Source organism: Penicillium subrubescens (genome assembly GCF_028828155.1).
Source record: "Penicillium subrubescens strain IBT 31985 chromosome Unknown utg000002l_segment0_segment0, whole genome shotgun sequence".
NCBI classification, from domain to species: domain Eukaryota; kingdom Fungi; phylum Ascomycota; class Eurotiomycetes; order Eurotiales; family Aspergillaceae; genus Penicillium; species Penicillium subrubescens.
The window spans coordinates 2,910,334-2,922,104 of record NW_026643152.1 but is presented as its reverse complement, the minus strand read 5'-3'; the positions used below and the strand labels follow the sequence as shown (position 1 = coordinate 2,922,104).

The 11,771-nt window shown below is 48.8% G+C and overlaps 1 protein-coding gene across 1 annotated transcript; it reads left to right on the top strand.

The window, feature by feature from the left end:
* Window positions 1–9,902: 9,902 nt before the first annotated feature.
* Window positions 9,903–11,545, top strand: N7473_002449 (HMG-box domain-containing protein; the record flags this gene model as incomplete). Its single annotated transcript, XM_057148389.1, has 3 exons — window positions 9,903–10,103; window positions 10,164–10,223; window positions 10,286–11,545. The coding sequence occupies 3 exons, from the start codon at window positions 9,903–9,905 to the stop codon at window positions 11,543–11,545; spliced, it is 1,521 nt and encodes a 506-aa protein (XP_057012043.1).
* Between the last annotated feature and the right edge of the window lie 226 nt (window positions 11,546–11,771).

Below are 11,771 nucleotides of genomic sequence, written 5' to 3'. Positions count from 1 at the left end.
CATCGATCTACTATACATGGTCCTTTTGTTCAGGCCAGCATCCAGAGCCCTGCATTAGTATATCCTGTTCCCCGGACAAGACTATTGTACGCAGTCCATACTCCAATCGATGAATCACTACGCACATCTAGCTCAATTTACAATGCATACCGGGATCTCAATGCTGCTGCAATGACAACCTACCATGCAATCGCATCTTACCTTCCCGTCACAGGATAGCCGGGCCCATCGCGCGACAACAAAAGTACACGGCACAAGACTATTAATAAATACCCCAACTAAGAACAGGGGAAGAGTTGGGGGGCACTACTGTAGTAATGCGTGATAATCGGCATATCGAGGCCAATGGTAAGACCGTGTGGAGATTATAAAAACAAACAATTATAAGAAAGTAATTTACTTCGGTTCTCTTCCTCGCTGTGATATTAGTTGATGAATAGGGGTCCACTGAGTAAGTAGTAACTAGAACCAGGCCGCAGTGCATCCTGCCCATCACACGCTAAAAGGTCATTAAAGCAGCTAACAGAGATGGGGAGGTTGGCCCCGACTAACTCATCTTACTAAGCGATGGCACTTAAATTAACTTACAGACGCGCGCGATCTACTTTACATGTCATCTCGCACTTGGTCCGAGCTGTGTTCCCTTGATAGATTGAATCTTACAGTAGGAACAGTACACACTCTGGACTCCTTCGTGTCCATACATTTGCTGGCCGGAAATAATATCCTAATCTCCATATTTTCCTAATCTCCGTAGTTTTATGTAAGTACTGCCTGTCTGTCACTTCCAGACTTTATTTCTTTTTCTTCCCTCGAGACAGGTATATCCTTACCATCACGGATGCATGGGCCGTTCAATGACAGTTGATCTATCGCAGACATCTCTGTTCATCCTTCTGCTCTTCCAAAAAAACCAAACTTTGAGGGCCATCGGGGAAAATAAGATTTTGTACCGTGGATGATCGTCGACGATCGTGCGCACTGCACAAAGTGGCAATATGTCGGCCACGGGGCCAACCGATTTCCCTGAACCATCATTATACTACACGTAATGGGCTCTTTTCTCTATTCTTTATTGCGGCTTTAAGCCCGGAGACCGAAATCTAAAGTTCCTTCCACCGTGCGCAAGGTGTAGCTTTAGTTGATCGTCCAGCTTATAGTCTAAAATGACATATAAGGAGTACAAAGTCTAAAGGCAGGAAACTCAACTTTGATCCTCCATCTTCCATCTTTCATCTTTCCTGTATAGAAGGACAGAACCTACTAACTACTACAATAGGACGAAGATAACCATGGGATGCTGCGCAACATCGCTCCTCTAACCCCCTAGATCGTGAATCGTGAGACTAAGTGGCCTAGTTTCGACTATCGTAGTTTAACCCGAACTGCCAAGATTCGATCCCGTACAGATAAGAACGGCCCTTCTTGTCATTTGTTCACCTGTGCTCGATCACCCGCAAATTCCGCCTTCCCCGGAGCCTCTCAGCTTCGAGGTAGCCTTTACCAAAAGCAGACAAGATAGACTTGCCGCAAATATATTATTATCTGGTCCACGCCTGTGAGAGAGTTTCGGCCGGTCGATTACATACGTCGCGGCGAGCCATGGATCTCAGCCCGATCCCGTTGTGGGGGGAAGGAGAATTGTGAAGTAGATGGCGGCTACTATACCAATAATTCCTGAAATTGAGGGGTAGCTCTAGAGGAAGAGATGGAAGTTGGGACTACCATATTATTGTTGGAGTCTGGGCCATGACCGAACGGGGGTTCTTGAGTTGTGTTAGTTTGTGCTGCCTCGACGGACATGCCCCTCTGAGTATGGAGGGCGGCAAACTAGTCAGTTAGATTGGGCCGGGATTTGAAGAGGAATGCGTAATGAATCTAATGATGGGAGAAACATTTCCTGTGTTGGTCACGTTTAGTTTCGAGCCAGTGTTGTATCTGTTGCCTTGTTAGGCCTCGAGGAAACCTAAACAGCTAACAGCTAGAATAACTAGCTTCTTGACAGGTCCTCACGTAAAGAAACTCAACTCCATCAATCGGTTCAGCCGCTCCACGAAACCTACTTTCTCGCCATTCCTACCTGATCCTCTGGTTCATCTTGCGATTGCGCTTCATCTTGTTTCTTTTTTTGCTTCTTCGTCGACCGGTGACCCCCTCTCTTGAAGCTTCCCCTTTTTTACTCCACCCAGCACGTCCCGTATTCGAATCAGAGCAACATGGAGTTTGAAAAACCGTTTAATACGACGATCCCGATCATAGCTCATTCCTAAAATCTCCACCTGGCCCATCTTGTGTGTAGGCTCCACCTATGCAACTCATTTCAACTTTCAACTTTCAAAAGAGAGAGAGAGAGAGAGAGAGAGAGAGAGAGAGAGAGAGAGAGAGAGAGACTGAGAGAGCTAGACCTGCTCGGAGCTGTCCCGTCCACTGGTGGAATGTTGCTGGGCTGCGATCCACGGGAAGACCCTCACGTTTGACGCTCGAGCGCCGCATTTGGCAGGAGTCTCGGTTCGGGGAGAGCGATAGAATGGAAATTATCACTCTCCCTTTGCTTTTACACGAATAAGAGCTTTGAAACTGCTTGAGCTATAAAGGAATATCATACTGTAGCTTTTCAAGATTCTCTCTTCTTTCGTGAAGACTTGCAAGGAATATACACATGCTATATGGAGTCATATGGCGGGGAAACAGCTGAGAGCCACTCAATTTCGGGATTCGTAGTAAGTGTCACTCCTCTGCGTCCTACTAACTATTGGCTAGGTGAGCTTAGTGCTTTATTTTCTTGTCCTTTTCTCTATCTTTTTTCTCTTAATTTGTGATTAGCTCCTTAGTACTAAAAGGGAGACAATTGCATTCAGGGCTTGGTCGCACGACTCTTTTGGGGTGGTTGCAGCTAAATTAGAGTGTTTACATGGCCGTAACTGCTACTCCATTCGGAACAAGAATCTTGTACATTAAAATATTGAAATATCGCCATATTAATGAACTTCGCTACGCATAGTTTCTAACAGCTTCTTACAAGTTATACAGCTTATTATAAGTCATATAGTAAATATTGCAATAAGGCCGACTTGGGATATTTCGAGGAAGTATAGAACGACTCCAACATGTGTGATGAGTGTCTCGGACCGTCTAGACCTTCTCGCACGAGGTAGTCCAGTCCGGTACAGCTGGCGCGTAAAAGTACCCATCTGCCAGGGCACACCAGGAAAAGATGGATCCAGCGGCAGATGGACCACATTGATCCACTAGCACCTCTTGTGCCGCTCGGGTGAGCTCGGACAGCGGGAGAGCGACGCGAATAGCGTAGCAAACCGAGAGGCTCCATAGTAGGGCGAGCCGAGAAGGATCAACATCGTCATAACGTCGCAATCCACGGCTTCATAAGATCATTTAGTGTTATTTGTCATTTTCTCCATTTTGGAGAGGTCAGTGCTGCTGTGTCGCATATAGCTCACAATCCCCGCAAATGCCGAACCAAGTCCGCTTAAAAGTCAAAAAACGAGGTTTCTGGTCCAGAGCTCCAATTGAAATTGTGCCGTATGGAGGAACAATTGATATTTCGGAGTAATTAATTATCTAGCGGCTCAGTGACTTTTGGGCTACGGACGACATTTTAGTTGATCGGGGACCCCGACGAACACATGACTGAACGGTGATGCGCCCTGAGATCAATGGCTCCACTCACGAGGTGATAGGGGGCCGATTGCGGGGGGGCTAGATTGACTAGCATGGCTAGAGTGACAAGGATTAGGCTCATGGTCTCTTCGGGATCGCGTATCGACTTATAGAGAGTCAAGGTGTATCACCTGGTATACCGGGGCTGTATCATGACGAAGGCACCTTCCACTGTCTACCTAGTTCATTTCAGTCTGGCCTAAAACGACTGTTTAAGCCTTGCTCAGACCTCGAGACTATCGTGATGCTGTTAATCCAAGACAGGAATAGATAGACGGAGCTCGAGGGGATCTCCCCGGGGAGCTTGCGCGCCACGAGGATGGCAATCTTCATTTCAATGCTCCGGCGACCTAATTGAGATCGTCGTGCACTGTGCTAGTGAATGCACATCACCGGCTAGTCAATTTTACGTGTATAAATTTTTAGAGTGGGCGCACCTTCTTCTAGTATCTAAGCGGGAGACATAGTTTAGCATACAATTATGCCCCAAAAAAAGCTAGATTCATCGTGTAGAGGCAGCAGACCTCCACGTGGAGTGCATGGTTCATGACCAGATGCACCGGGATTCGGGGACCTATCCCTGGTCACCTACGCCATGCATAGCCAAGAAGAGAGAGGAACGAACGACGAATTATAGCGCCATGGCGGCGTTGAGGCACCCCTGTCCCTCTCCATTCCCTCTCCACGAGCAGCAGCGTCCTCTTCGATTAATATCGTAGATTCGCCATGAAGTGATCGACATCCGGGATAAAAGCTCATTCGCTTTTCGGCACTCGGTTGCTGGCGGTATACAAGCTCATTCGCCATCGCGGAAAAAGCTACGACATTTTCGGCCCAGTCGGCCTGGGGAGGGAGAGCACGGCCGTCATGAACGGTTGACCAGGCCGGGACAGGAAAGGTTAAGCAGTGAGGGGCGATGAACCGGCCGAAACCCAGGCAATCACACGCGAAGAAAGATACGCGCTAACCGCATTGCGCTGTGCCTTAGGGCAGAATGGTTCGCTGGCTGAAGGGCTAATGACGAGAGCCGTTATTGTTGGTGATAACAATCTAGTTCGTGCATTCGGTGTGGACTTGGTGGACTATGGATGCAGTTGCCTCTTGACTTCGTGACTTTTGCCTGCGGAATTCTTGACTGTGCTCAGCTCATTTCGAGTCATGTCCTCCCTCATATCCTGGTATAGTTCGTTGAACCCCGGTATGGTTCGTCACTCTTTCCTGGCACTTGAAGTGCCGATTACGCGGGACCTCTTCAGAGGAGCGGTCAGAAGTATATACGTAGAAGGGGTTTGATCGCGATGGCGTTCATGAATCCCCTCCATCTCTCTTTCGGGGAGCCATTCATTTTGATAATGTTTGTGACGATGGCTTGAACGGATCTTCCAACGGGTACCCTCCAACTACCTCGTGGGATAAAGAAAACCAGAGTACTCTTCTGCTTTCGTGTAAATTCTGGACAAGCTGGAATCTCCAAGCCCCGATGGAAATCCGTCCGTGTTACAACGTGGGAACTTATGTCACCGCCGATAGACCTCTTCACAAGTTCTCGAGGGGTCATAGCCTCCACAGAACCAAAGAAATATTCAGATTCTATTGATGAGTAGCATCCTAGAGGGAGATTGCTGGGCTACTCAATCTGTAGATCTACACCAGCCCGTCCGGATGATGGACGCTAACTGTAATTTTTGGCATAGTTTCCCCTCTTTTGCTTTCTTTCTTCACGTAGTCAGTGGTGACGAGGGCCAACAGCCACTCATGTCCACCCGACCAACCAGTGGACGAACACTTGATCTCCCAAGTGGGTTTATAGTGGACTCGTGGCTTCATCGTCATAGTTGAGTAGCGAGATACGTCTAATGTGCCCCCATCTTGACACTTGCAGGCTTATCATAGCTTCGGCTGCTTCCATGACTGTTGTCGATCTTCCAGAGATCCTCAGGGCGGCGCAGCAGACAAGAATAACAACATCTGAAGCACCCTGGAACACACATGAGGGATTTACGATGGATATCTTTAGCGTACTCGCCGGATTAGGGAATCAGGAGGCATTGCTGAAACGTGTATCTGACAGTCCGACCATGGGGAGATCTGGACAATCACCAAAGATACTCGTGGCAGAGTCACCAGACCACGAGGGCAAGCAAGGGACAGGGGGTGTTGATGTCGATGCTTTCTTTCTTTCTGTCCTCTTTTGCTTGTCCTGATGTTCTTGGCCCCTGGCATGACTCTTCTAGAAGCCATGAAGGAGTCTTAGAGGTTCTAGCGGAAGATCCCTGCAGATTTGAACCCTGGTTTGTGTATGGATGTCCGAATCTGGTAAACGGCTGCAGGGTTTGGCAGGTTCAAAGTATGGGTGAGAAGGTCTGAGCCCCTCCGAATAGTCTCCCCGATAACATCTCACTGGCCCCTTCGGTATGTTGGTATTTGGAAGGCTGAAAGGAATCCTAATTCCTTAAAACAGTGGGGTCAGTTATGGTCATACACTCCCGCTTTCATGAAGAGACGGTGGAGGAGGCAGTGCCATGGTTTCCTGTCGAGGTCAACGCCCAGAGGATGATCAAAAAGGGTAGAGTACCGACAGAAACATGAACTTTTAGGGCAAAGACAAGCTCGAGCCAGCAATCGACAGGCCTCTTTTCTCTAAATTTGACCATTCCGCGCGGTTCATGCACGACTCAGCCTTCAACCTTTCCCTTTCTGTCAACCACATGGCAGTCGATCTGGTCATCAGTCCGATAAATAGGCTGGTTGGGCGCCCCCGCACAGACCGATTCCGAGGAACCTATTGAAAATATGCAAAAAGGTCATCAAAGAAAAGAGTCTTGCCAAAGGCGGGACGAGGATCATAGCACAAAACGTGGCAGGGCGTTCCTGCGTGAGTCGTTGTCGGGGAGCAAGAGGTATACCACCAACACGGTTGATGGGACTTTGCAGTAGTTTCATTACATGGGGTTGGGATACGGCCCCCTCCTCGTGAAGAGCGGTGGATTTGGACAAGGGTTGATCAAAGAGAAAGACGTGGTCTGTTGGTTATATTAGAGTAGACTAGACTCAATTCGGGTAGGGGCGGAGAGCAGAGTACGGTAGTACAGTATGCCTTGTCATGTTGTTTCCCTTTTTACCTTCCCAGCCAGTCAGCCTTTAAGCGCAAAGCCGCTATGCGTTTGATTCTGTTCCACTTTTGAATGCTTATCCTGCATAATCCCTTCTGATAACAACATGGGTTGTCTATAGTAGACCCTGATGGGAATTTTAGTAACCTTCTCTCAAGAACACCCATAGGTAATCACCATTATTAACACCTCCAAAGGATATACTTCCCCAGGAAATTAGACTTGGGAAATGATGTTAGGATCGGTGTTTGGCATGTCGTCCCGTGACCACACATGACGAGTGTCATGGAATAGAGTCATTAGGCCAGAATTCTCAGAATCTCAAGAATCTCCTCGGAAACCTCCACGACCACCTCGAATCTCAATGATCAGAAATTCAAGCCTCCAAGGGGGGGGGGGGGTAGGCAAATACTATGATGTTGGGTGAGTGGACAAAGCACATACCCCGGATAGGTTTGGGCTCAGCCAGACTAATCCATTTCTGTCATAGCGTTGGGTTGGGTAGTCCAGTCTAGGCTGCTGGAGTAGTACACCCTTGCAACTTTTAACCAATCAACGCATCAGTGGCGTTGACCTACTGGGAGATGGTGGCGGCTTAGAGGAGATGCTTGGACGATCTCTCGAGAACCTGAACGACTCCACTTTCAGCCTGTCAACTTCCTGGTCCAACCCGCGTCGATCAGGAGGATCGTACTCCACTGTGTCCTGTACGGTCGAGCTGGACGGGCCTGACCGTAGGGGAGACCCATCGTGACTCTCCCCGAAGTCACCCTTAAGCCTTATAGGCCTGGCGTGTACGGAGTACTTTTCTTCCCAATCAAGCGAATAGCCGAAGGGCCGCGTCGGCTCTATCTATCGAATCGCGAAATAGTCTTATTTCCATAATAATATCCTACGAGTTTCTTCCGAATCGTTTGCCAAGACCAACCTCGCTGTCCAAACCATGGTCGCCATCTCTGTGATGTCCTAGGCCGTCAGATGCCAGCAATGGGCCAAAAGTCTGGATGCTATTCAGAAGCCCCTCTATACCTTTGATGGACCTGATCAGGGCATTAGTGTTGCTACAAAAGAATGGATCATTAAGTGAGTGGCTGGTCGATGGTATCGTCGGTCTACGGAGAATGAGTATGCTTTCCAGGAAGCAATCTTGGTAGAGGAATAACAATAAAACTAGTCCACGAGTCTGTGTAATTTATTCCTGATTTCTTACCGATTGCGTTACACTCATGAACTTGACACCCGTTACAATGTCTTGCAGGCTTAGCTCGGGTCATTTTAGCGCTAGCTGCTATCTAAATATCCCTCGACATTCGGTGTGCCCAACACTCAACGTCCGCGTCCCTGTCCACACTATATTATGTGGGTGAAGGCTGGCAAGCATAGAGAAAGGACTACAGAGTCGAAAATATGGCAATTCTGCCTGCGTCAAGTGTACTCAATCTGGAGACTTGCATTCTTGAAATGCACAAACTTCATCCATGATTGCTTTTCCGGGCTCAGTCCCATAGTTCCCATTCCCCCTCCTGCGTTTACTACTCCGGTCACAGGGAAAAAAGTCCAGGGATCTGAGAACTTGGTCCCCCCGGACATTTGGCAGATTTCCATACCCCGGCCATCGTCTCCTGCGATTACCATCAGTCCTGGTCCATCCCCGGGTGATTTGCAACGGGCATTTGAAATTCCCTAGAGGGCCCATGGTCTGTGACCTATGCATCCCCCCTCTTATCCAGGCAATTGAATGGCCCAAAACTGGGCTCTCTAGGTACTAGATCTGCCCATGTGGGCTCTCGATCCTGGTCGACCCATACATTCCATCCTATGTCTGTATCCCAAAATAACGAACCCTGTCCATTCTCGAAGAATTCTATCCTATGTCTCCATATTTGGCACAAAGATGTAACAGAAAATGGGTCATACCGGGGAGCTTCTGCGACAGTGGTGTAGGTTGAGGCGCAGGAGGGATGAAGATGCGAAATAGATTCGATATGACCTAAAATAATCAGCATCAAAGAACGAATAGAAATAAGAAGACGGTCAACCAATTGCAAGCAAGAGAGAATCATTTTAGCAACAAAGACACCAATCTGTGACAAGAGTACCCCGCCGCTAGAGGGGAGGTTAGAAGATAATAATTGGATAGGAAATATAATTCATAATAATGGAGAAAAAAGGGCTCCAAAAGCCGAATTTTTAGATTTAAAATAAAAAAGGTCCAAAATAAATCATAATTTAATGAATTATAGGGGAGAAAAATAGTGGCACTAACGGCGACCAGAAGTAATAACCCCACGCCATCTGTGCCATCTGTATCGTATCCTACAAGCAACCCTTCTTCTTGAGTCAGTTTCAGCCTCTGGTTCGAATAGGTTCGGTTGGTTCATGACGGGTATTTGCAACTGGAAAGACGCGATCTCCCGTGTGGGGGCCCCCAAATGCCACCCAAAAATCACAGCCCAAAAGTCCTTCCTATATTCTTTTTTACCCACTTGGCGCTCTTCGCCCTGTCACTCCCCCTCTCCAATATTCGATTCTCTGTGGCCCTCGCGGCAGTCCATATCCTTGATCTCTTTTTTCTATTTATTCAAGTAACCCCGCTGAGTGGAACTTGGGTGGACCACCATCTTCTATCAATCCGACAATCTATAAAACTTGTCTACTTATTGTTTGTCCTCCTCTTCCCACTTCTACATACAATCAACCAACTTCCTGTCCACTCCACTTGACGGGAACAAACCCACTCTTCTTCTACCCGGCAATCCAGAATTGTGGTTGTCCGTGTCTGCTTGTCTCAGCTCCCCTTCCATCTGTACGGTGTAGGTGTCTGAGATCAGCTTCTTGCCCAGAAAGCCCTCAAACGAAAGACCGTTTTCCACAGGGTCGGACAACAGCCACGTAGGCTTTCTTTTAGCTTTTCCCCCTTCTTCTCCTCTTCTTCTCTTTCTGGAAAGAAATCCTTCTTCTGGAAACTCGCGTTGATCGCTGGCCTAGCTTAGCGATTATTCCTTCCCAGGGTCTCTTGCGAACCGGCCCGCTCTTCAGGGATATCGGTTACTTTCTCAATCTTGGAGAAGTCGGCAATTCAAAGATAACTCTACTATCATCATCATGACAATGGATTCAACACTTCCTGTTGGTGGGTTTCCACCAACTCCTCCACAGACATCAGAGGAGGAGAAGATTCCAGAGCGCCGTATGGAACCCTCCATGGAATCATATCCTCCAGTGCCAATGTACGCCATCGCCAACAATGGCTTGGATCAAGGGGTTTTCCACAGTGAGGGGATCAACCCTCATTCTCAGCCTCAGCAAGTTGTAAGTAACTCGGCACCCATTTTCGTTGATTAAGGCATCAATGTACTAATTTCTCTCTAGATCTATCCTGTACCAACGCCCTTCTATGCCCCAGGTAGCGATTATCAGCCTCCTTTCACGGTAAGCTCCATTTTCCTTCCGGAGAGATTGAACTGAGCTGAGAAAATCAACAATCTTTCTAGCTTCCCATCAGTACACCCCCAGCAGAGAGACTGTCTTCAGCTTCTCCATCATGGTCTCCCCCTAGTCGCAGCCAAAACCCAGCTTCTAAATCCAAGGTCACCAAGTCGCGCAGTGGAAAGCCTCGTGGCAAGAGAGACGGCACAGCTGCCAGCTGTAACCTTAATCTTGCCCAGCCACTGAGTGTAATCACCAAGGATATGGTTGATCCCCCAGTGCGAGACATGGAGGTTTGGGTTAATCGCTCACTCGCAGAGCGCCAAAGCGAGGTGAAGGCCAAGAATGGTGAAATCCCCCGTCCCATGAACTCTTTCATGCTCTACCGATCCGCCTATATTGCTCTCATCAAGAGCATGCTCGGCAAGAACTGCAATCAGAATGTCTCCCGGATTGCGGGTGTCAGCTGGAGAGCAGAGACGCAGGAGATTCGTGAGAAGTTTGAGAACTTGGCCATCCTCGAGCGCCAAAACCACGCAGATGCACACCCGGGATACAAGTTCAAGCCACACAAAGGGCCTGCTACCACCACGCGAAGAAATGATGAGTACACTCCTCCACGGTCGACTGCTACTCCTGGAGCTTCGATTCGTGGGAGCTCGGTTGATTGGGACGACCGGTACATGCGAGAGGGAACGCCCAGCATGATGCACCACCGCGCGGAAAGCTTCGATGTCAACTATCTACCCAGTAGTCGAGGCTCTACACCCTTCGGTACTCCTGACTCTTCGCTAGGAGGACTTGGTTACATGACCCCCATGTGGAGCAACACCAGCTACCCTAGCAGTGGCTTGCAACCCGTAGGACAACACTTTGAAGACCTGCAGTTCTCTCGAGCCAGCCCGATGCCACACGAGCTTCCATACTTCTCTTCAACCAATGGTCTGACTGGCATCCCCGGCGCCTCGCACGAGCTCCTCCAGCCTCAACCCACCCATCCTGTGCCCAGCCACATTGTCGGCGGCCACTTGGATCCTCAGCTGCTTAGCTACCCAAGCGAGACTAATGGTCTTCCCATCGTCTCTTGTCCTCCCACTCCCCCACCCAACCCTTACCCCCGCTGGGCCGAAGAAGAGTGTTATCTCCCAGCAGCACTCTCCGCTCTGCCCAGCCCAGTCCCATTCCCCGTTCCTACTTCCTACTCCGCCGCCATGCAGCGTGAGCCTTCCTGGGATGCCAAGTATCACGACCCCAGCAACCTCTTGGGCGACTCAACGAGTCAAGAAATAGACTCTTGGATGGACCCATCAAACTCAAGCTACTAGATTGGTGACGGTGAGGAGAAATCATTGATGCCCACGACCGAGAATGAGCCATGAAGCGTGCGAGAAAAGCAATGTCTCCGAAATGGATATCTCATTTTACGAACTGGCTGGTCTATGCTTCTTTTCCCTGCGTTCCTGGTTGATCTTGGGAGATTGAATTGGATCACGCCGATGGACTTTGTGGAGCAAAGTCCCAGAAGCAAATTGGAATGGATTTAGATTAGCG